Raw genomic sequence first — 27,034 nt, forward strand, 5'->3', positions numbered from 1 at the left:
GCAAGATCTATGCAAGTATACTTGAGAAACGATTGAGAAGAATTGTGGAAGAAAAGCTTGGTGAAGAACAAGCTGGATTCAGGCCAAATAGAGGCTGTCAGGATCAGATCTTCACTGTACGACAAATAGTCGAGAAAGCATGGGAATATAACAAAGATCTGTATTTAAGTTTTGTCGATCTGGAATAGGCATATGACAAGGTGCCAAGAGAGAAGCTATTCAATACGCTTCAGTTATATGGTGTCAATTGGGCATTATATCAAGCAATACTTAGTCTTTATTTGAGTTGTAAGTCAGCAGTTAGAATTGAAGGAAGTACAGGAAGATGGTTTAATGTTAAATCTGGTGTGAGACAAGGATGTACATTATCCCCTCTGTTATTCATTATCTATATGGATCACATTATGAAGGAAAGTGGTATTAAACCTGATATCAAAATTGGAGATGTTAATGTCAGCTCTTTGCTTTATGCGGATGATGTTATACTTCTAAATAAATCTGCTACAAGTCTGCAAGATTCTCTGACTAAATTGAATAGCTGTTGTAATAGATATGGTATGAAGGTCAGCAATAAAAAGACAAAGACAATGAAAATAGGCAGAATCATTGAAAATGTCAACTGTGTTGTGAATGGAGAACCTGTGGAACAAGTAAAACATTTCAGCTATTTAGGCACGATTTTTACTGAAGATGGTAAATTAAATATAGAAATAGACAACAGAATCAGCAAAGCTGGTATGGTGGGAAGTCAATTGAATAAATTCATATGGAATAAGAGAGAAATCAGTCGGAACACTAAATTAGCTGTGTACAAGACAGTGTTCAAACCAGTTTTAACTTATGGATCTGAGAGCTGGGTCAGAAGTAAAACACTTGACCAAAGACTAGAGACCATGGATATGAGAGTCCTGAGAAAGATTATAGGCATGAACAGATGGCATCAATGGCAATATCATATTAAAAACGAGGATATTAGGAAAGAACTTGACATTGTCAGCATCCAGGAATGCGTTAGCAGAGCTAATCTCAGGTGGTATGGTCACTTAAACAGAATAGGTGAAGAAAGATTAGCAAAACAAGTGTTCTCTGCCAGGTTGGCAGCAAAACGACCCAGAGGAAGACCAAGATATAGGTGGATTGATACGGTACAAAATGCTTTAGACGATAGAAATATAAGATCTGATAATGTTGGAGTCTTGAGAAGTAACAGACTGGTTTGGAGGAAAATTGTAGATAGGAAATTAAAAATGATGTAATTTTTTTCATGTAGTACTATCATATCCTGTACACCCCTTGAGGGTAAATGGCAGGAATTTGATGATGATGATGATGATGATGATAGTAACAGAAACAAAGAAAAACCAAAAAAGGTACAAAAGAAACAAACAACTATATACAAATCTATAGTGGGGTAAAAAAAGAAGAAAGAGCAAAAACAGGTATAATGATTATGGTACATAAATCCCTAAAGAACAATATTGTATATTATAACTATTTGAATGAAAGACTAATAGAAAATATAAAAATTAGAAAATAGAAACCTGACAAGGGAAAGGAAGAGAGTAATATATTTTATAATTACAGAATGCCATAGATAAAACAAACAAAACTGACTATTTACTACTAGCAGGAGATTTAAATGCCAGAAAAGGAAACAAAATATACAAAACAAACATAAATAAATTCAGCGAAGGTACATGTAATCAAAATGGTCGCAAACTGCACGATTTTGTCATTTATAATAATATGAGAATAATGAATTAGTTTAAACACAAGGAAATACATAAATATACTTGGCCAGCCAGAGGTTACAAATCAGTAATTGACCATGTTATCACAAATTTTAAATTAGCAGAGTTAATTTTAGACATAAGACCATATCAAGGCCATAATTAGTAGACAAAAACTGTTTAAAATATTAACCGGTTTAAACATACCAAACCATCTTTTACAATCCAATCAAGAAATATATACAGGAAATAAAATAGCAGTTAAATTAGAACACATCTCATAATGGAAAGATATATCAAGAGGAGTACGACAAGGATGTACCCTCTCACCTCTGCTTTTCAATATATATATAAATAAAATTATAACAATCTGGAAACAGTATAACCCATTTGGTACAAATAACCCCACAAATGCAGACAGATACACTACTATTTGCAAATGATCAAATAGTATTAGCTACATCAGAAGATGATTTACAAAGATCATTAAAATCATTAAACAATTTCTCAAAACAATATAATATGACGATATCTAAAGAAAAAACAAAAATAATGGCATTCAAAGGAGAAAACTCAATAAGTAAAATAGTGATAGATAATAAAATAGAACAAGTAAATACTTTCAGATGTGATTTATCATATGAAGAAGAAAAGACATAGACACCAAAATATCCAACTTTGTTAAAGTAAATGGCATAATAAATAATATATTTAAGCCATCCCTAGTACAAAAACACACTAGAATCAGACTATATAATGTCTTGTCAAAACCAACTACTATACAGAAGCAAAAGATGGATCATCATATGGACTCACTTTCAGCTGCAAATTCATTCTTAAAGATTGCCTGCATCCTAAGTAAGCTTTAAGCCAACTAAAATGCAAATGTAACATCTTTCTTGTGTCTGTGGAAAGGATTTAGCATAGTCAAAGAAATTATTGCAGGATGGCAACATGGGTTAAATGAAAGATAGTTAATAAATACCTATTTATAAGTCATCTTCAGTAGTATAAACCAAAGACGCCATGGTGCTGATTATCAGTGTCATTTTGATTTCACTGTGTAGTAGAATGGAGGATAAATAGCATAGAAGTTTAATTAAAAATAAATAAATTTAACATCTCTCTTCTTTCTTTAAGAAAGTCAGACTACATGGATCTCTAGCTCAGCCAGCCTAGTTGGCTGAATGTAGCACATCTGCTCCCCAACAGGCTGTGAGTTCAAATGCTACTATAGGCTTTCACAAAGATAATCAAATGTGATTATTTTCTGGCAATAAATTTCACTGTCCAGTGTGGGACCACTACCCTGCTTACTGGAGGTCTACAGCAGCCAGAAAATTTCATGTTTTCTGACTGCTGTAATCTGGAATCCCTCAAGAGCAGGGTTTCCAGATTACGTAAAAAATAAAACACGTAAAATACATAAAAATTTGAAAAAAAAAAAAAATAGAATATTTAAAAAATGCCATATATGTTGGTATATCATATATGAAGTTAAATAAAATTGCTAAAACATGGGATCATCTTATACTCCAGGTATAAAATTCGAACTTTTCATTTCAGTGATGGAAAACATCGTCAAGCTCCTACATTAATGTATACTGTGTAGCAGTGCTATGCTAGATGCATGTACTCTGTTCTGATAAGCTTTTGTTTTTGTTAATTACCATACTAATAAATTAATATATTTTATATAAATATTTATATTTAACAAATGTATTCATTAGGGTACGGATATGCAGACTGATATAAATGCGACAAACAATTTTACCAATATTTTCATATAGGTAGACACTGAATAAATTACAGTGTGATTTTCAGGTCTACATTATATTGAATTAATAGTAATGCATCTAGTAAGCTGTCAGCGGCAAGTGTAAAATTTGAGGTCATCTTATGTGGCAAGTATAGCTCAACATAAACATTTTGAAAAGAAATTTTAGGGATTAATTTATCTGCTCAGTCACCTTATATGCTAGCATATAATCACCTATTAATGCAATCAGTTGAAAAGATCTAAAATGTTCCTTGTATCTTGGAATTCAAACACAGTTCTTGCCAACCCAAAGATAACGTTCAAGTTGGACCAGGAGGTGCTTGATATCACAGGAGCATTCAGACTAATTAAAAAGATATTATTGTAATAAAAACAAAATGTATAACATACTGACTAATACAGACAAAATATACCTTTGTCAAACAATAACCTAATGGCTTCAATATCATCAGTAAACCCTGAGACTCTATACAGTCCTTCATTGTCTAACCCTGAAATAAAATATAAAACTTGAAACAATCATCAAACTATATTCATATATCATAATATAATATAGCTAAATACAAAAATAAGCCATACATATGTATTACAATAAACATGAAGTCCATTAGTTCTGTAAATGAGAGCAATTCATAAAAAATGTGCAAGCTGCCTCGTGTTTTAAAAAGCTTTAAAAGGCACAATAATAATAATTATTATTATTATTAGTCTCTTACCAGAAGACACGAGTGCAGCTGAGATGGTGACGACAAGAGCTCCGGAAATTATTCAAATCCTACTCAGCGCCTCAACTATCTATTCTTAACACACTTATTGTAAATGATACAATATTCAGCCACTAAGTATTAAGCTCATACAAATCAGTCATTTGTCTTTGAATTTGGTTACACTGATTATGAGATCATAGCAGGTAAGGCATCATCAAGGTGACCAATTAAAAGAGATAAGCAGTTTGTAGTACCTGCCAGATAGGTCAACATTACTGTGCTGCTACAATGTATTCCAGGTGAGTTTTATGTTTGAGAGGGAAAACCAGAGGACACAGAAGAGAACCAACCTCACAGTCACAGCCCAAGAAAGGCTAATGTAGTGCTGAAAGAAAAAGAAAACTCTTTCACAAAGTTTACCATATATTAAATAACCACCAATGTGTTAAACAGAACAAGAATTTTTCCTCTGCCCCAAGTACATTCTGCTTGTGTATATTTTCCATGTTCACACATTTTTTTTTTTTTAATTCATTGTTTTTATATATATATATATATATACATGCATAGTTTGTAGCACATACCAGATACTGAGTGAACAAACATGTCAATTACTGTACTGCCAAATTGTGTATATACATGGGGAAACTTCAATGCCTCAACAGACAAGAGAAATTCAACTGAAGAAAGAATTGGCAATGCAGCATGAAACCTCAGAGATATTTGTATATTTTGCTACAAATCAAGCATACTTGATTAGGTCTGGAAATGTTGGTAATAAAAACTGACAATGAATAAATGATCTTTGTGACATATTCTGAAAATACAAAGTGAAAGACCTATTTAATTCTGAATTTATCAGTCATGATAAATTCAGAATTAAATGCCATTGTCGCACTACTGGAGCATCCAAAATCAATGGGTGGCAATGTGATCAACAAATGGAAATACCCAGGGCAGCCAAAAATAACTGACAAGGGACAGAAGAGTGTTAAAACGGGTGGCACACAAAAACTGGCTACAACTCACACAGACCATCCGTGATGAGTTTGGGTTCCATAGTGCCAGCAACACCATGGCGAGCACTAATACTGTACAAAAAGAATTCCATTTACTGGGTTTCCATGGAAGAGCAGCAGCAGCACACAAACGAACATCATAATAATGAACAAAGCAGCTCATCTGGCCTGGTGCAAAGATTATGTGAACTGGACATTGACCACCAATGGAAAAATGGTACTCTAGTGTGATGAATCAAGGTTCACCTGTTTCCAGTCTGTGGATGCAGCCTAGTGAACACTTGTTACCACAGTGTGTTGTACCCATAGTAAAGTTTGGTGGTTGTTGTCCATGGCTCCATGAAGGCAGATCAGTACCTTGATATTCAGGATATCAAGTTGCTGCCTACACTGTAAAGTTTTTACGGACTTCATACCATCCAACTGTTATGGAATGGCATGAAGAGATGGGTGTGAAACAACTGCCCTAGCCTGTGCAGAATCTTGATCTCAACCCCATCGAACACCTGTCGGACAAATTGGAGTGGTGATTGAAGTTAGGAGCAGCACGTCCTCAAGCTGTCACTGAACTCAGTGCTGCTTTGATGGAGGAATGGAGACAAATTCCACCTGACGTCTCCTGTGCATTGGTGGAAAGCCTCTCTCAAAAGGTGCAGGAGGTGATCAAAGTCAAAGGTGGAAATACCTGATATTAGGGTTTGCCTGCTGGTATCAGTTGTAAATTTCTAAAATGTCTGGACAATTATTGGTAGATAGTGTACATTTTGAATAGTTAATTCTAATTTTCCCATTCCATCTACATTTGTTCAGTATCTAGGTAGATGCCTATTACAGTCAGTTCTCACTTCTCATTGTAGCAAACACTATTACAACAAACTACTGAACATCACAATCAAAATCCCCAGTAACCACACAGTTCTGCTAAAGAAAATTCGCTATAGCAAACTGTCTACTATGACAATTCCTATAATCCTATAGGAATGTGCAGTAGCAAAAGCTGACTGACTGCAGGATGTACCACAGAGAAGGTGAGGAAATATATGTAGGTTGGTTTCTTTCTAGTTATCTAGTTTTGATCATTACACAACTGCCTTTTGCTTATATTATGTATTTTATTTATTTATTTATTTTTTTTTAAATAACGAAACCTGTGGTGAGATCATAATTAAAAAAAAAAAAACATGTATTAACCACAGTGAAAATTATTTACTTGTAAATATTTCATTCTAAGTATCTTAGAACATCATCAGTACAGTAGTTTAAACAATAATAGAAAAAACATACAGTTAGGGTGCATGATTACAATAGAATCTCATGAAACATGCGTAACGTGTTACAGAAGTTAAAAAAAAACAAAAAAACTAATAATTATTTTACACAATTTTGTATGATAATTTCCCATACTTTGGGATTAGTAAGAACGTCGTTGCGGTTTAAATTTAGTCTGTGTAGTAGGGCTTCAGAACTTTCTTTACATAAACGTTTATGTTTATATAAAGATCTATGTAAAAGTTTAGACTCTTCTAAATGGATCCTATGGCTTGGATTTTTAATTCCGTGTTGAGAGAGGCCAGATTTCTGCGGTTTAAAAAGACGAATGTGGTCTTGATGCTCCGAGATGCGTTTCTGAACAGACCTACCTGTCTGTCCAAAGTAAGACAATTTGCATGAGCATGGAATCTCATAAACGCCAGGCAACATCAGAGGTGAGAGTTTGTCCTTAGGAGAAGGTAACAAGTTGTAAATTTGGTTGATAGGTTTGTAAGTAGTGGCAAAATTGTATTTCTTCATAATTTTAGAAAGACATTCGGAGATGCCTTTGACGTAAGGTATGGGAATCCTATGGACTTCTTCTTGTCTGGTTTGATGTGTGGGAAAGTGACTGATGATTTTTTGAGTTGTTTTAGGATTATATCCATTTAGGATGGCTGTATTTTTGATTACTTCTAATTCTTGGTTTAGAGATTCTTCAGAGGAGCAGAATTTGTGCACTCTGGAAACTAGTGATTTAATAATGCCAGATTTCTGAGATGGATGATGAGTGGAAGAATTGTGAATGTAGTGACCTTAGAATGTAAGCTTGCGAAAGACAGACGTAGCGATGGAACTATCTTCTTTTCTTTGAATGTGTAAATCCAAAAAGGAGATACCCTGTGGAGATTCTTTTTCTAATGTAAAGTTGATGAGATGATGAAGAAGGTTAATTTTATCTAGAAACAGTTGTAATTCACGTTCGGGATGATCCCAGACTGCAAATACGTCGTCGATATATCTTAACCAAATTTTTGGTTTGGGTTCAAAAGTGAATATTTTTTCCTCAAGATGTTTTAGAAACAAGTTTGCTAGGTTTGGTGATAAAGAAGATACCATTGCTGTTCCTTCTTCTTGCTTGTAAATTTGACCTTTCCAGGTGAAGTAACCTGATGCAATAACAAACTTGAACAATTCAACTATATCAGACAGAAATTTTTGAGTTAGTAATTCTATTGTTTCTTTATGGGGATTGTTCGTGAAAAGGGAGACAATGTCGAAGCTGATTAACAAGTCAGTTTTTGAAAGTTGAATGGCTTTAATTTTTGTGTGAAACTCTGTAGAATTTTTGATTGAAGAGACTGAGTGGCCTATGTGAGGACGGGGAAGGTTAGATAAGAATCTTGATACCTTGTAAGTTGGACTGCTGATACAGTCTACGACGGGTCTGAGTGGAACATTAGTTTTGTGTATTTTAGGTAAGTCATAAATTCTAGGAGGTCTGGCATGGTATGTCTTAAGTTTTTTGATTGTTTCTTCATCTAAGGAGGAAGTTTCATTAAGTAGCTTATTTAATTTTCTGAGTTGACGTTTTGTAGGATCATAATCCAATTTGGCGTAAATATTACGATCTCGAAGAAGTAAATTCATTTTTCGGTCATATGAATATGTATCAAGAACCACAGTGGTATTTCCTTTATCAGCTCTGGTAATGTTTTTATTATGTTTTAAAGATATAATAGTTTCAATTCTGATGGTGGGATATTTAATTCCAAAAGTTTGGCATTGTAGAACACTTTAGCTACCTCAAAAAGAAGTCTGTTGGCTTCAATACTGGAGAGATGGTTGACGTTTCTTTCTATATGAAGTCTAAATATGGGAAACATTTTGGTGAAATCACAAATTTATGGCCTCTTGCTAGGACATTTAATTTGTCTGTTGTTAGTGGACGGTTCAATAAACTGACTACCCATTTTTCCGTTGGTAATTTGTTAGTGATCTTTTTTGATCGATTTAATAGATTAAGGTATTTATTATGTAGAGCACTATTGCTTTTATCAAAAGCTTTTTTTCCTGAATTCTTTGAGACAGTTATAATTAATTGTAGCAATTCCTGATTTAACGTATTTGACAAGTCTGTTTCTAGTTCTGCAATATTTAAATTGTTTGTTGCTAATTCATGCTTAGAAACTCGTAACTGATTGAGTAGTAAGGAATGGCTCTTTTTGATAGATTTTATGGGCACCTGGAGATTTCATGACTTCCTTCAGTTTTGCAAAGGTTGGAATGAGATTATCGCGTCTGCACTTTTTTAAAAAAACATTTGAGCTCGTAGCTTACCCTGTTTTAATTGCAGTTTTCCTAGTAAGTTTGTCTTCTGCGTTGTCCTTTCCACGTGAAGGAATAAAACTTTTTTAAATAACAAAACCTGTGGTGAGATCATAATTAAAAGAAACACACATCTTAACCACAGTGAAAATTATTTACTTGTAAATATTTCATCCTAAAGTATCTTAGGACATCATCAGTACAGTAGTTTAAACAATAATAGGAATAACATACAGTTAGGGCACATGATTACAATAGAATCTCATTAAACGTGCGTAACGTGTTACAGAATTAAAAAAAAAAAAAAAACCTAATAATAATTATTTTACACAATTTTGTATGACAATTTTCCATACTTTGGGAATAGTAAGAACAACGTTACGGTTTAAATTTGGTCTGTGTAGTAGGGCTTCAGAACTTTCTTTATATAAACGTTCATGTTTATATAAAGATCTATGTAAAAGTTTAGACTTTTCCCAATGGATCCTATGGCTTGGATTTTCAATTCTGTGTTGAGAGAGGCTAGATTTCTGCAGTTTAAAAATTTTCTTTCTAAAATTATGAAGAAATACAATTTTGCCACTACTTACAAACCTATCAATCAAATTTACAACTTGTTACCTTCTCCTAAGGACAAACTCTCATCTTTGATGCTGCCTGGCATTTATGAGATTTCATGCTCATGCAAATCGTCTTACTTTGGACAGACAGGTAGGTCTGTTCAGAAACGCATCTCGGAACATCAAGACCACATTTGTCTTTTTAAACCACAGAAATCTGGCCTCTCTCAACATGGAATTGAAAATCCAAGCCATACGATCCATTGAGAAAAGTCTAAACTTTTACATAGATCTTTATATAAATGTTCATGTTTATATAAAGAAAGTTCTGAAGCCCTACTACACAGACAAAATTTAAACCGCAACGACGTTCTTACTATTCCCAAAGTATGTGAAATTCTCATACAAAATTGCGTAAAATAATTATTATTAGTTTTTTTACTTCTGTAACACGTTACGCACATTTAATGAGATTCTATTGTAATCATGTGCCCTAACTGTATGTTATTCTTATTATTGTTTAAACTACTGTACTGATGATGCCCTAAGATACTTAGGATGAAATATTTACAAGTAAATAATTTTCACTGTGTTAATACGTGTTTCTTTTAATTAAGTATTTTATTTATAAGATATAATCCTAAATGTTGAGGACTTGCTGTATAATTAACATTCACAATGAAAGCTTCATTGAGTTCAAGTAGAAGCTCATTTTGAAATTTTGTATGAGCACTATTCTAAAAATTAACTTAAAATATAAACTGCAGATATTAAGTGGGGAGATTAAAAACTGACAGCTCATGATGACACCACTCTTGAAGTCATGGAGTTCAAGTTGTATTGCCATACCACCTATATTTAACTGCTACGATGAAATATTGCTTCCTACTATCTGTACACCAGTTTTTATGTTATTAACAAACCTGGAATGTTCCATAACTTCAACTAATTGGGGTGTCTGGACAATTATTGGTAGATAATGTATTCTGTACTGGCTGATGATCAAACAGGGTTCCTGTTTTTGTTAAGAAATCAAGGCAATCAAAATGAAACAAAGGGATACTGAAAACAAGTGACATTAATGTATAAGGCATCAAGAGAAATAAAGATACATACAGTTAACAGAGAAATTAGTGAAATACTAGGTGGCACAATTAGGTCATTGGGGGGGGGGGGGTTTGCAGAGATCATTCTAAATAAGATGTTTTTTCCAGCATAGGATGATAAGGAAAGGATAGGAATAACTGCAGTAGGCGTGTCTGGACAATTATTGGTAGATAGTGTATTCTGTACTGGCTGACATTCAATTAAACAAAGTTCCTGTTCCTAGTAAAAAAAAATTGTAAAAAAAAAGTAAAAAAAAATAAAATAAAAAAAAAATGAGGACAAACTTCATCGATGGAAGATAATATAAGAGTGACTGGATACATATGAGGGTGGTCTGAAAAGTTCGCGCCCTAACAATGAAAAAACAAATTTATAATTTCAAAATTATTTTTATTTTTAAACATAATCTCCCTTAAGATTAATACATTTATTCCTGCAATGCTCCAGCACCATTATCGCGTCCCTGTAGTGGTTCTCAGTAAGATCTGCAAGATACTCCTCTATAGCTGCAATCACCTCTTGATTCGAAGAAAAACTCTGACCAGAGAGGAACAGTTTTAGTTTTGGGAAGAGATAAGAGGTCAGTGGGAGCCAAATCTGGGGAATAGGGTGAATGTTCCAACAATTCATAGTGCAGATCCCTTAATTTTCCCATTGCCAAAACACCTTTGTGGGAAAAAAATCATGAAAGATGATTTTTTTCTTCTGCAAACCGGGTCTTTTCTCATAAATTTTTTCATCTAGTCTGGTTAAAAGATCAGAATAATATTCCCCGGTTATTGTTTTACCCTTTTCAAGATAATTAATAAACAAAATGCCTTTAGCATCCCAAAATGATGGAGCCGACTTCGTCTTCTTTGGCACTAAACAACCAGTTTCTGTCCACTGTTTTCACTGCTGTTTGGATTCTGGTATGTAAAGGTGAATCCAAGTCTCATTCATAGTAATACATCGACACACAAAATCAGTTTTATTCTTGTTAAAACGCTCCAAGCACTGTTTAGAGATTTTCATGTGAGTGCGTTTTTGATCTGCTGTGAGCAAGCGCAGCACCTATCTTCAGCAAAGCTTTTTCATGCAAAACATGTTCTTTTGAAATGCCTATAGTCTCAGCAATTTATGCACTTTGACTCGCCTGTCATCCAGTACTATATCTTATTATTTATTAAAACACTTAAGGAATAGAACAACGTAGTTAGGAATATAAATTAAATTAAACTTTAATAAATATTTTCCAATATTTCGGCAATGTCACATTGCCATTTTCTAAAGGAACTTACAAAAAAGTTACGTGCAACGTAGGCACTACAACACAGAAACTGGGAATGAAAAGATGAAGCTATTGTTCTCCTAACAGTCCTGATGGTGCCCTCTAGCAGGCTAAGTAGGTGTTCTTGGCCGTTGGGCTGAAGGTCTGCAGATGTAGGTCTCCCAAATTTGGGGCAGTCGCATACACCCAAATTTGTTGAGGTTTGGAGAATTTCTCAGGGCTGAGGCTGATTCCATAAAGAGTCTTTCAAATTTGTATTTGCTACGGTGTATCACTGTAGCTTTCTTCCACCGTATTCTGTGGCGTGTATCCAGAGCATGGTCCGCAAGCCCAGAATGACTGTATTTGTGAAAACGGATGTAGTCCTTGTGTTCTGAAATTCTGATATTCGCTGTCCTGCCTGTTTGGCCAAAGTAAGACAGTTTACAACTGCAAGGGACCTGGTAAACACCAGGTAGGTCTAGGGGAAGTGGTTGGTCTTTAGTGGAGCGGATAAGGGATGCCAATTTTCTGTAAGGTTTGTAACAGGAGGTCAGGTCATGTTTTTTTAAGATTTTGGTAATCTTTTCCGAGGTGCCTCAGATGTAGGGAATGGTGATGGATTTAGAGTAATCCTTGTTGTGGGGGGAGGGAGGGGATCTGTGGTTTGTAGGTTCTAATATTTTTTGGATTTTTTTGGGGGGGTAGCCATTGGCTGAGAAAGTGTTGAGGATGTGATTTAGTTCAGTGTTTAGGGCCAAGTCGTTTGAACAGATTAGTTTAGCCCTGTTGTATAGTGTTTTCACTACTCCATATTGTTGTGGGGGGGGGGATTGTTGGTGAATGTATCTGCCAGTATGGGTGGGTTTTCTGTAAACTGAGAAAACCAAGGATCCATTAGGCTGGCGGGTGACTAGTGTGTCTAGGAAAGGGAGGCTGTTGTTTTCCTCTTTTTCCAGAGTGAATTTGATTCTGGGGTGTTGGTTGTTTAAGTGTGTTAAGAAGGAGAGAAGTGTTTCAGAGCCATGTGGCCAAATAGCAAACACATCATCAACGTAGCGAAGCCATATGGTTGGTTTTTGTGGGGCAGAGGTTAAGGCTTTTACTTCAAGGGTCTCCATAAAGAAATTGGCCAAGGGTGGGGAGAGTGGTGAACCCATGGCTGTCCCCTCTATTTGTTTGTAGAATTTTCCCTGCCAAACGAAATAGCCTGAGTTCATTGTGAACTGAAATAAGGCTGAGATGTCAGGAGAAAATTTAGCTTGGATTAGCTCTAAAGTTTCCTTGAGTGGGACATTTGTAAATAAAGAGAACACATCAAAGCTGACCATTATGTCAGTATGTTGGAGTGTAAGGTTTTCTATGCTGGCTTTGAAATGGGCTGAGTTTTTTATGTGTGATGGTGTGTTGCCAGTATAGTGTGTGAGCTCTTTGGCCAAATGTTTAGCTAATTTGTATGTGGGGGAATCAATGCCATCCACTATGGGACGTAATGGCACATTTTCTTTGTGTATTTTTGGGAGTCCGTAAAATGCAACTGTATTACTTAACCAAAAGGACTACACAGGTAAGCTGAATGCTCTTCTATTAGATCGGGCCACTTACCTCCCTATCAATTACAATCCCACCAACTCTCAAATTAGAAAACTTCACAGGCCCCTTAAGAGAGTCACTTCTTGGCCTGTAGAAGTTACCAACAGATTAAAGCCGTTTAACTCTATACTCCCCCCCCTTATTTACGGACTCCCAAAAATACACAAAGAAAATGTGCCATTACGTCCCATAGTGGATGGCATTGATTCCCCCACATACAAATTAGCTAATTTGTATTTCCCCACATACAAATTAGCCACTTCCCCTAGACCTACCTGGTGTTTACCAGGTCCCTTGCAGTTGTAAACTCTTACTTTGGCCAAACAGGCAGGACAGCGAATATCAGAATTTCGGAACACAAGGACTACATCCGTTTTCACAAATACAGTCATTCTGGGCTTGCGGACCATGCTCTGGATACACGCCACAGAATACGGTGCAAGAAAGCTACAGTGATACACCGTAGCAAATACAAATTTGAAAGACTCTTTATGGAATCAGCCTCAGCCCTGAGAAATTCTCCAAACCTCAACAAGTTTGGGTGTATGCGACTGCCCCAAATATGGGAGACCTACATCTGCAGACCTTCAGCCCAACGGCCAAGAACACCTACTTAGCCCGCTAGAGGGCACCATCAGGACTGTTAGGAGAACAATAGCTTCATCTTTTCATTCCCAGTTTCTGTGTTGTAGTGCCTACGTTGCATGTAACTTTTTTGTAAGTTCCTTTAGAAAATGGCAATGTGACATTGCCGAAATATCGGAAAATATTTATTAAAGTTTAATTTAATTTATATTCCTAACTACGTTGTTCTATTCCTTAAGTGTTTTAATAATGCATAACCAACGTATAAGCCTGTCTACGAAAATCAGTAATATATCGTGCACTAGATCAATGATTTCTAGTGTTGTTACACTTTTTGGACGTCCTTCACATTGATCATCTTCAAGGCTGGTACAGCCACATTTAAACTCGGCAGCTCATTTCTTAATTGTCAAAAACAAAGGAGAAGAGTGCCCATAAACTTTTATGAACTTCGAATGAATTTCTTTTGGCGTTAAACCTTCTTTTACAAAGAATTTTATAACCGCACGATACTCAATTTTATTTGCTTCAAGGGTTAGACAACACTTTTGCTTCAGACAGCTGTATAAAACAAACTACTTGATAGAATGACTTGTAATTTCACATGGATGCTTATGACAGATGTGCCAACTTAGAAAAAAAAAATCTTGCCTCAACTATAGTGTTGCCATCTATAGTTGAGGCTGAGAACTTTTCAGACCACCCTCATATATAGAAGTACAAGTATGATTTTTGAAGTTAACATGTTGGGAATCCATGACATTATTATATCAGAGAAAGAGAAAAGGCCTTTCATCGAATGCATTTATATGGAGACCAAAAAAAAATAATAATAATTAAATGGAAGCCATTGTTGACAGTATTTATCTGGTGATGCACTTCAAAAGTACAGATGCAGTCATAAGTTCTTCACAGTATAAACAACGGCAAGAGAAAAAATGTAATTTATTTTACTAATATACAAAACTAATTAAATAAAATAATAATATATTAATATAAAAATAGGACCTTAATGGATTCTCCTCTTCTCCCTCCCACTAGCCAAATTCTATATGGAACATTTAGAAAATAAAGCACTAAATGCAGCTACACTTAAACGAATAGGCTGACTACTATGTTGATGATGTGAGTGCTATTTGTCCTCATGGCCTAGACATAATGGATACATTTTTAGCACTCTTAACAGCCACCATCCTAAAACTAATTTCACGATAGAAAAAGAAACAATTGTCTCTCCTTTCTAAACACGACTACCTGATGATTCATTATCCTTTTCCATTTTTTTTAAGAGTTGACAAGACAACAACTTCATGACCAGCTGTCCTACAAACCATTATAACATAAAAATACATTACTGTTTAAAAATGTTTCTATGCTTATTAAAATCTCATCATCATAAGATAAACCTCAGAAGAATTAAAAAACTAACAATAGCAAAAAAGTCTCTCTTCCCTCTCCCAAACAAAAAGCCAAATGATGACCCAACTATTTCAAAATCTGAGTAAAGTGAAAATATAGCAATAACATCATTTGTTTCGTTATTTTAATACAAAAAATGTTGCCATAAGTCATCTCTTAGTATCTCCAATATGTTTTAATTGATGAACAACATTCAAAAAAGGTCAAACATCTAATAAATAACTTTCATTATAAATATACACATCCTAATTAGTGTGTTTTATATTATTCTGGATACTTGACAACTTGTACCAAGTCAGCTGTTTTAATTATTGAAAAATCAATTCATAAAGTTATTTTTCATGAAACTTTCATCTTGTATCATCATCATCATCTTCATGGTTAATACATAGTTCATCATCATCATCAAATTCCTGCCATACCCTCAAGGGGTGTAAAGGATCTGACAGTACTACATGAAAAAACTTACGTCATTACTAACTTCCCATCTACAATTTTCCTCCAAATCAGTCTGTTACTTGTCAAGACTCCAACATTATCAGATCTTATATTTCTATCGTCTAAGGCACTTTGTACCGTATCAATCCACCTATATCTTGGTCTTACTCTGGGTCGTTTTCCTGCCAACCTGGCAGAGAACACTTGTTTTGCTAATCTTTCTTCACCTATTCTGTTTAAGTGACCATACCACCTGAGATTAGCTCTGCTAACGCATTCCTGGATGCTGACAATGTCAAGTTCTTTCCTAATATCCTCATTTTTAATATGACATTGCCATTGATGCCATCTGTTCACGCCTCTAATTTTTCTCAGGACTCTCATATCTGCGGTCTCTAGTCTTTGGTCAAGTGTTTTACTTCTGACCCAGCTCTCAGATCCATAAGTTAAAACTGGTTTGAACACTGTCTTGTATACAGCTAATTTAGTGTTCCGACTAATTTCTCTCTTATTCCATATGAATTTATTCAATTGACTTGCCACCATACCATCTTTGCTGATTCTGTTGTCTATTTCTATATTTACTTTACCATCTTCACTAAAAATCGTGCCTAAGTAGCTGAAATGTTTTACTTGTTCCACAAGTCCTCCATTCACAACACAGTTGACATTTTCATTGATTCTGCTTATTTTCATTGTCTTTGTCTTTTTATTGCTGACCTTCATACCATATTTATTACAACAGCTATTCAATTTAGTCAGAGAATCTTGCAGACTTGTAGCGGATTTATTTAGAAGTATAACATCATCCGCATAAAGCAAAGAGCTGACATTAACATCTCCAATTTTGATATCATGTTTAATACCACTATTCTTCATAATGTGATCCATATAGATGATGAATAACAGAGGGGATAATGTACATCCTTGTCTCACACCAGATCTAACATTAAACCATCTTCCTGTACTTCCTTCAATTCTAACTGCTGACTTAAAACTCAAATAAAGACTAAGTATTGCTTGATATAATGCCCCATTGACACCAATATAACTGCAGCGTATTGAATAAGTTTTAAAAGAGGCATACCGTGAGTAGACATATAGATACAAAATTAATAACGGAAAAAACTCACGTATAAAGATTATTTAATAGTATAATTTTCGCAGTGTGTCACAGGTATCTTCAGTACATTAAGCTCAAATTAAACAATAACTGACAATTCCAAATGACCACCTAAGTAGCTGGTGTAAGATAACTAAAAAGGTCAATAACTTTCCTAAAAATAAAAAAATTTAAAAAAAATAATAATAAAATAAAAAATCAATACAATAAAAAATTTAGGAAAGATTAGCTGATTTGTAAAGTACTATCTCCCATAAAGGGGATAGACGTAAGCCATTGGATCTGTTTAAGTTAGGAGAATGAAGTAGAGTTTCACATGTTTCTTTATAAAGGCGTTCCATGAGAAACTGACTTTTGTGAAGAACTCGTCTTTCTCCAATGAACTCTGTGTCTAGTGAAGATGGCATATTCTGCAAGTCAAGACTTTTCAGGTTTAAAGTATTCAATATAAGATTGGTGTTCTTCTAGCCGAACTTGCAGAACATGCCATCTTCACTAGACACAGAGTTCATTGGAGAAAGACGAGTTCTTCACAAAAGTCAGTTTCTCATGGAACGCCTTTATAAAGAAACATGTGAAACTCTACTTCATTCTCCTAACTTAAACAGATCCGACGGCTTACATCTATCCCCTTTATGGGAGATAGTACTTTACAAATCAGCTAATCTTTCCTAAATTTTTTATTGTATTTATTTTTTATTTTTTTTATTATTTTTTTTATTTTTTTAAATTTTATTTTTATTTTTAGGAAAGTTATTGACCTTTTTAGTTATCTTACACCAGCTATTTAGGTGGCGCTTTTTGGAATTGTCAGTTATTGTTTAATTTGAGCTTAATGTACTGAAGATGTCTGTGACACACAGGCAAAAATTATACTATTAAATAATCTTTGTACGTGAGTTTTTTCCGTTATTAATTTTGTAGTGTATTGAATAGCTTCTCTCTTGGGACCTTGTCATATGCCTTTTCCAAATCGACAAAACTTAAATATAGATCTTTGTCATATTCCCATGTTTCCTCGACTATTTGTCGTAAAGTGAAGATCTGATCCTGACAGCCTCTATTTGGCCGTAATCCAGCTTGTTCTTCACCAAGCTTTTCTTCCACAATTCTTCTCAACTGTTTCTCAAGTATACTGGCATAAATCTTGCCAGGAACACTCAATAGGGAAATACCTCTGTAATTCTCACATTCAGTTTTATTTCCCTTTTTTATATATGGGTACTATGAGAGCTCTACTCCAATCATCGGGAATTCGTCCCTCTGTCCAGGCTTTCTGAACTATGCAGTGCAGCCACTGTAAGACTCTTATACAACCATACTTCAGCATTTCTGGTCGAATATCATCTACTCCTGCTGCCTTTCCACATTTCAAGCCTTTGATGGCTTTTTCTACTTTAAGTATGGATATGTATTCCTGACTGCATGCCTGGTCAGTGTTTTTTTACCAAAGTGCTGTCATCACTGCTTGTTTCATTTAGCAGTTTTTCAAATTAATTACTCCATACTTCAAGGATATCTTTTTCTACCATTTTTATGTCACCTTTATCATCTCTAACTCCTTTTACAGCACTCTTTCCTCCATTTCTAAGCTTCTTCAACAACCTCCAGAATATTATGCCACCTTCTTGATATTTTTTTTCTATGTTCTTGCCAAAGTCCTCCCATGACTTTTGTTTAGCTAGTTTTACACAGTGTTTAGCATTCTTGCATTTGTCTCTATATTCTCTAAGAGCACAAGCTGACTTATTTGACAGGAACTTTTGATATGCTTTCTTCTTTTCCTTCACTGCCTCTTTAACTTCCTGTGTCCACCAGGGAATTCTGATTTTTGTTTTTTTTTATACATAGTTTACAGGTATAAATAAGACAGCTATGAGTAAGCTATGATGATATACAGAAGTATAATAAAACAACAATTCTTGGCAATATAGTTTATTGAATGAAAGTAAGCCACATCTATTTGTGTACCAACTTGTAAATGTAGGTTTGTCTCATCTCCAAAAAGAACTTTGCTTATATATTGCCAAAACTGCTTTCTTGATCTTCTGCTGCTTCCATTTGTTGTCTGTAAAAAGCACAAGTAATGAATGTGGGTGAAGAAACATTCTGAGTTGGTATTACCACCACTGACTTTTCTGAATTAATTCTGTTAGATATCTTAGCTAGCTTTTTTTTTTTTTTTTCAAGAATGGCAGTATTGGACTATTCTTATCAAGCACAGTATATCCTAATAAAGATGTTATCTCCAAGTCACCGATGATACTGTGCATTAAGTAGTAATGTTTTATGTCCGAGAACCAGACATAAACATGGTCTGAGTAGTGATTTTGTGGCATGGAATTCTGGCATTGTGGGTAATGATTTTAGATTTAGACATTAGGCTTTCATGAAACTAAAGAACTTTGTGCCTTTCTTTTCATACACTAAGAAAAAGAGGGATGAAAACAAGAATTTCTTTGGCCAGAATGAGAGACCCAGATTAAACTTTTGTATACTTTTTATTGATATTATGTAATTTTCCCAAATGCCAATGAATTTCACAAATTTAACCATGATAGTGTAAGGATCATGAAAGAGGGGAAACCACGATACACTTATTATAAATCTTCTGTATTTCTATTACCCTACCTTGCTTTGTCTTTGTTCTTTACTTTGCAAAATGGTTGACTGCTGCCATTTATTTATGTCTCCTTATATCTTATGTTCTCATTCTCTACAGTCTAACAAATTTATTTGTTTTACGACTGCACCAGTTAGACTATGTATTGAGTGCAAGATTATAAGATTTTAAACTATAGACAAAGCAGATATTGTTTGTATTCCCCACTTATATTAATCCTTACCTTAATTTGGTCATGGCTTAATTACTGATCACATAAACTTCTATCTTATGCAGGTTCGAAATTTTCAGGAAAGTGCATTGACAGAATCAGTACAATGTGTTGTTTACAAACCATTTAATTAAATCAAAATGGAAATATTTACAGTTTGATTCACATTAACATTATATACAGTTTATTACAATTCTTTGTTATTTTCAATTCTTCTTAATTCAAACTTAGTTCTAACTTACTTCCTTAAAACTAAACCACAATCCAGAATATCCTGCTAGTCAAATATACACAAATTGACAATAACGCATACCTTGAGTAAGCTTAATTCAAAATCAATATTCATTATCTTATTGTAACCATAAACAGACACTCTTTATGTACATTTTTGTTCGGAATTATCACATACAAATGAATTACAATTCTTGTTCAGCACTGCCTTTCATTAATCTTTTTTTTCTCACATGAAAATGCTCCTTTTATGTCCTTCTCTCCTTCTGCTGGCTCATTCTTAATTTCCTGCCAAATTTCTTCTTTGTCCGAGTTGTCAATTATTCTATGCCCTTTTTGGACCCTTAACATGGCGGTAATGTAGAGCTCTTTCCCACGATTGACACTGTACTCCTCACGGCAGTGGACCCAGGTAAGAGATTGAGAACTTTAATACCTATGATGCTTCTCTCTTGATTACGAGAACAGATCTCACGTGGCAGCAGACCCAGGTAGAAGACTCAGAACCTATGATACTTCTATTTCGATTACCGACAATGGACCTCAAGTGGCAGTGGACCCAGGTAAGAAAAGGTGAAAACCCTAAGACAAAGTCCTTTGTGATGTCTCGCCTTATATAGGCCTGGACTTCTGTTGTACATGTCTCTCGAAACTTCCATATATGGACATGTGTTGACATCCGACCATGATCATGTCTTACTTCATGCACCTTTTGAAATTGCCATATATGGGAATTCTTAGAAATAACCACTATTCTTAGATAAGCTTACCCCTGCCTCCCCCATAAAATGATTAAGGAAAGATTCCAACACAGACATCAAACTTCTAATTAAAAATTAGACTTACTAATTAGACATGATGACGTCACGAACCACAGTATTTTAACAAAGGCCCATGATAAATCATTACAATTACAAGATTACTACAGACAGACAAAAAAAAAAACGTGAAAGCAAACATGATAAGTTACATATCATGAGAGATTTTACACACTCCTTTTTAATGATTAGAAGCTTATCCCCCCCCCCCCCCAATGATAAAATGATTAATGAAAGATTCCAACATAGGCATCAAACTTCTAAATTTTAATTAACCTCCTTTAAAACTGCCCAGTGTACTTAATATATTCAATTATTAAAATTAATTCTCTTAATAAAGCAAAAAAGAGAGAGAGATTCCTTTATTTAATGATTTAACTGATCTTATAAATTCTAGTGCCATTAACATGGGATCAAATTTTCAGAGCAAAATCATTTCTTTATTTAATTCACTGGTTTTGTCACTAATATTAAATAACTTGTAGAGCAGAACCATGAACTTTTATAAACTTCATTTACACTTATTCCAGTCAGAAACTGTCAGTCAGTCTCTAAAAGATAGCATCACACACTCCCCATATAGTTTAAATTGTAATGGTTTAAGTCTCTTTTAAATATGCTCTACCAATTGTGTTTATATTTCTTTATTTTCTCTATTACAGGTTCCTGATGAATTATAATTTCTTTATGATCAAATGGGATATACGAGGGTGGTCTGAATAGTTCCAGGCCTAAACAACGAAAAAAATGAATTTATAATTTCAAAATTATTTTTATTTTTCAACATAATTTCCCTTAAGACTAATACATTTATTCCAGCAATGTTCCAGTGCTATTATCTAGTATGTGTAGTGGTTCTGATTAAGATCTGCAAAACACCACTCTACAGCTGCAATCATTGATTTGAAGAAAAACGCTGCCCAGCAAGGGAGTTTTAGTTTTGGGAAGAGATAGAAGTCAGAGAGAGCCAAATCTGGGGAATAGGGTGGATGTTCCAAGAATTCATAGTGCAGATTGCTTAATTTTCCCATTGCTAAAACACCTTTGTGGGAAGGTGTATTGTCCTCATGAAAGATGGTTTTTTCCGTCTAGTTTGGGTAAAAGATCGAAATATATTCCCCAGTTATTGTTTTACCCTTTTCAAGATAATTAATAAACAAAATGCCTTAAGCATCCCAAAACACCAATGCCATGACCTTTCCTGCTGATGGAACCAAACTGTCTTCTCCGGCGCTGAAAAACCGGCTTTTGTCCACTGTTTTGACTGCTATTTGGATTCTGTAATGTAATGGTGAATCCAAGTCTCATCCATATGAATAAATTGACACACAAAGTCAGTTTTATTCTTGTTAAAAAGCACTGTTCAGATATTTTCATGAGTGTTTTTGATCTGGTGTGAGTAGGTGCAACACCCATCTTGTGCAAAGCTTTTTCATTTGCAATTCTTCATGCAAAATATATCCTACACATTTTTTGAAATGCCTACAGTCTCAGCAATTTCACGCACTTTGACTTGCCGGTCATCCAATACCATATTGAGCACTTGATCAATGATTTCTGGTGTTGTTACACTTTTTGGATGTCCTTCACGTGGATTGTCTTCAAGGCTGGTATGGCCATGTTTAAATTCGGCAGCTCATTTCTTAATTGTCGAAAATGAAAGAGAAGAGTGCCCATAAACTTTTATGAACTTTGAATAAATTTCTTTTGAAGTCAAACCTTCTTTTACAAAAAATTTTATATTCAAGAGATTTTCAAGGGATACAGACAACCGTTTTGCTTCAGACAGCTGTATAACTACAGGTAATCCTTGTATAATGTAGTATTTATACAACGCGGTTTCTATATAACACGTTCTACAAATTGTAGAAACCCTTTATCATTTCATATATTTTTCACTGTGAGACTTAAAAATCAAATTTTAACTTTGTTGAATTTGTGTCTGCCCGTATCGTGCATGTAGTTATAAGTAGCGAATTTATATTAGGGGAAATACCCTTTAGCACTACGTCAATTGTTTACTGTATAAATTGTTGATAATTGTCTTCATTTTCTGCCAGGAAAGCGCATTAAAAATCATAAGTATGTTAATCTCAAGCTGAGCATTTTATTTTCTGTTGAGTTATATACAATATGTAATGCTTTTTTATGTAAAAAATTTATTTTTATAGTAATGGAAACTTAAAGGGCTTTTGCCATACGGTTGAAAATTAATTAGTGAATTAATTGATGGGGAAACAGATTTAAATGAGGTAGAACTGGTACAATTAATAGATGACATCGAACCAAATGGCAGGGAAAGTTCTGCTGAAGATTCTGATTGTGATGAATCTGTTAAAGAATTTAGTTTAAAGAAATTAGTAGGATATGGACTTCGCAAGAGAGTTAGGAATTTATTTTATGGATAATGATCCCTCAATGAAGCGATCCGGAAAATTCACAAGACAATGAATATTTGTTTAGCTCCATATTATGAACTTAATAAAAAATTGCAGCATAGTGGTAAGCAAGATCTTATTACTGACTTCTTGATAACTAAACCAGCTATGCAATGAGAATTATACAAATGATGTCCAAGAGATTTCAAGTGATGACGACATCCGGCCACTCGTAAATAAAGAACATCTACAAAATGTTAGTTTTGAAGACACTATGACGATTAAAAATATGCACTTTATTTTATTTTGCCTAAAACATTTATGCATGATGAGCAATGAAGTTTGTGTACAATTTGTAATTTTTATAAGTTTATGCTATGTATTTGTTTCGTAGTTTATGTTTTCTTAACTTACAAGAATTACCTGAATTAAATAAAAATATTTCTTTTTGTTGGATATGTCATTGTTGTTCATATATTTAAAAAAAAAAAAAAAAAAAAAAAAAAAAACGATTTCGGAATATAACCTTACTTTATCTATGTGATCTGAGTCTCGCATAACGTGCTTTATACAACGTGGCATTTTTGTGGAACCTAACATCCACGTTATACGAGGATTACCTGTACTTGATAGAATGACTTGCAATTTCACATGGATGCTTATGACAGATGTACAAACTTAGGGAAAAAAAAAAAAATCTTGCTAATAGTGTTGCCACCTATGGTCGAGGGAGAACCTTTCAGACCACCCTCGTATTTTGCTGTTTCTCTTATAAATTTCCTTTTGGCTACTATTACTATTTTTTATTATTGTCCAGATTTCATTTCTGTATTTTGTAGTAGCTAATGAAACCTTCATAGAATTTATCACTTCTGCCATTTTTAGATATTAGCATATCTTTTTCCTTTTTATATGAGTGGTATTTCACTTGTGAAATTCCACTCATATAAAGAAATTTCATTAGAGATTTCATTCATATAAGTGAAAGTGGAATTTAACCTTTAAAAGCTATTCTTTTTCACTTTTTTTTTGTTGTGCATATCATTCTAAATTCTCTAGATATATTTTCTTAAGGTTTAGAACGTCATATTATTATTATTATTGCTGACACCTCCAGGGAGTCCCAATACTCATCGAGGGAAGTCACCCACTCTACAGGTCTCTGTCTCCACCATTCAATCCACCATCTACACCAAGGTCATCTACCATCCAGCACCACTACTAGTATTTTTCAAAGACAATCACAAACATCCATGCCCATGGCAGGATTCGAACAGGCAGCCTTTTGGCTGGACAGCGGATACACTAACCACTCGACCAATCAGGCGGGCAATATTCAAAATTTTTATTGGCTTATTATTCATGAATTTAATAAATCTGGTTATCTGGAAAAAATTGCATTAGAAGGTTTAATATCTTGTCAGTTCTTTCTTATTATTATTTCATTTAAATATAATAAGTGCATTTTTAGTATAATGAAATATACTAAATGTTGGAGAGAGACAAATCTGTATTAACTTCTTAATATTCCTTTCCAAGATGATAATGCAGAATTTAATCGTATCTGTATCTCTTTATCCTCATGCATATGGGTATGGCACATCTTAGAATGTTATTTGGTGTATCTTGTAATATTTTAGATGAAACATTTTGCATGCTTTGTTTTTTGTTTCTTTGTTTTGATGCGGGCAAATGGACAATGAGACTTATTTGTGCCTATGGTCCCACAGAAGGTTCTACTAAGGTCTAAGTGGAGGAATTTTTTGAGTCTTTAGAGAAAGCAACTGACACAATGAAAAAGAAAAAGTAGGTCCTTGTTGGGGGTCTAAATAGCAGAGTAGGAAATGATTGTCAGACATACAAAAATATTTTGGGAAAATTTGGAGAAAGGAGCAAATCTAATAATAATGACAAATACCTGTTGGATTTCTGCTCAGGACATGGACTGGTTATTACTAACACCATGTTACAACATAAAAATGTGCACAAATTCACATGGAGAGAAGAGGCAAGAAATAAGAAAAGTCTCATTGACTATGTTATTGTTGATAGTGATGTTTTCTCCCTGATGCAGGACACCAGAGTGTACAGAGGATTTAAAATTGGAAGTGATCACCATTTAGTCTTGAGCAGGATAAAATTGAATTTCATATTGAAAAGAATAACATGTAAGAAAGTTTTAAAGCGAATAAAAGTTGAACAGCTCTCAGATGTAAACTGTAGACTAAAATACAGAAATATTATTGAAAAGAAAATGAAAGAGTTTGAGAACAGGAATCAAACCTTGGAGATTCAGTGGCAAGCTGTGAAGAAAACTCTGATTGGTTCAGCCAGAAAGGCATGTGGTGAGGTTGTCTGCAAGGATAGAAAAATCAGAACTCCATGGTGGACACAGGAAGTTAAAGAGGCAGTGAAGGAAAACGAGAAAGCATATCAAAAGTTAGTGGCAAATAAATCAGCTTGTGCTCTTAGAGAATACAGAGACAAATGTAAGAAAGTTAAACACTTTGTAAAACTAGCTAGACAAAAGTCATGGGCGGACTTTGGCAAGAACATAGAAAATAAATATCAAGAAGGTGGTAAAATATTCTGAAGGTTGTTGAAGAAGCTTAGAAATGGAGAAAAGAGTGCTGTAAAAGGAGTTAGAGATGATAAAGGTGACGTGAAAACCGGAGAAAAAGATATTCTTGAAGTATGGAGTAATTACTTCGAAAAATTGCTAAATGAAACAAGCAGTGATGACAACACAGTGGTAAAACACACTGACCAGGCATGCAGTCAGGAATACATATCCATACTTGAAGTAGAAAAAGCCATCAAAAGCTTGAAATGTGGAAAGGCAGCAGGAGCAGATGACATTCGACCAGAAATGCTAAAGTATGGTGGTATAAAAGTCTTACAGTGGCTGCACTGCATATTTCAGAAGGCCTGGACAGAGGAATGAATTTCAGATGATTGGAGCAGCCCTCATAGTACACAAATATAAAAAGGGAAATAAAATTGAATGTGAGAATTACAGAGGTATTTCCCTACTGACTGTTCCTGGTAAGATTTATGCCAGTATACTTGAGAAACGGTTGAGAAGAATTGTGGAAAAGTTTGGTGAAGAACAAGCTGGATTCAGACCAAATAGAGGCTATCAGGATCAGATCTTCACTTTACAACAAATAGTGGAGAAATCATGGGAATATAACAAAGATCTGTATTTAAGTTTTGTCGATCTGGAAAAGGCATATGACAAGGTGCCAAGAGAGAAGCTATTCAATATGCTACAGTTATATCGTGTCAATGGGGCATTATATCAAGCAATACTTAGTCTGTATTTGAGTTGTAAGTCGCCAGTGCAGTGAAAGTACAGGAATATGGTTTAATGTTAAATCTGGTGTGAGACAAGGATGTACATTATCTATATGGATCACATTATGAAGGAAAGTGGTATTAGACATGATATCAAAATTGGAGATGTTAATGTCAGCTCTTTGCTTTATGCAGACGATGTTATACTTCTGAATAAATCCGCTACAAGATTCCCTGATTAAATTGAATAACTGTTGTAACAGATATGGTATGAAAGTCAGCAATAAAAAGACAAACACAATGAAAATAGGCAGAATCATTGAAAATGTCAAGTGCATTGTGAACGGAGAACCTGTGGAACAAGTAAAACATTTCAGCTACTTAGGCACGAGTTTTAGTGAAAATGGTAAATTAAATATGGAAATAGACAACAGAATTAACAAAGCTGGTATGGTAGGAAGTCAATCGAATAAATTCATATGGAATAAGAGAGAAATTAGTCGGAACACTAAATTAGCTGTATAGAAGACAGTGTTCAAATCAGTTTAACTTATGGATCTGAGAGCTGGGTCAGAAGTAAAACACTT

The 27,034-nt window shown here is 34.4% G+C and overlaps 1 protein-coding gene across 1 annotated transcript in view; it reads right to left on the reverse strand.

Moving 5' to 3' along the window:
• The window catches only part of LOC150093777 (N-chimaerin-like), a 274,033-nt gene that overhangs the window by 77,332 nt on the left and 169,667 nt on the right, over nucleotides 1-27,034 (reverse strand). The window contains exon 10 of the mRNA XM_090412511.1: nucleotides 3,924-4,001. Coding sequence (XP_090268637.1) covers nucleotides 3,924-4,001 — 78 coding nt within the window. The remainder of the gene's footprint in view (nucleotides 1-3,923; nucleotides 4,002-27,034) is intronic.

The sequence above is a fragment of the Typopeltis vanoorti genome, chromosome 23, assembly GCF_054136105.1.
Source record: "Typopeltis vanoorti isolate ZY-2024b chromosome 23, IOZ_Tvanoo_1.0, whole genome shotgun sequence".
Classification (NCBI taxonomy): domain Eukaryota; kingdom Metazoa; phylum Arthropoda; class Arachnida; order Uropygi; family Thelyphonidae; genus Typopeltis; species Typopeltis vanoorti.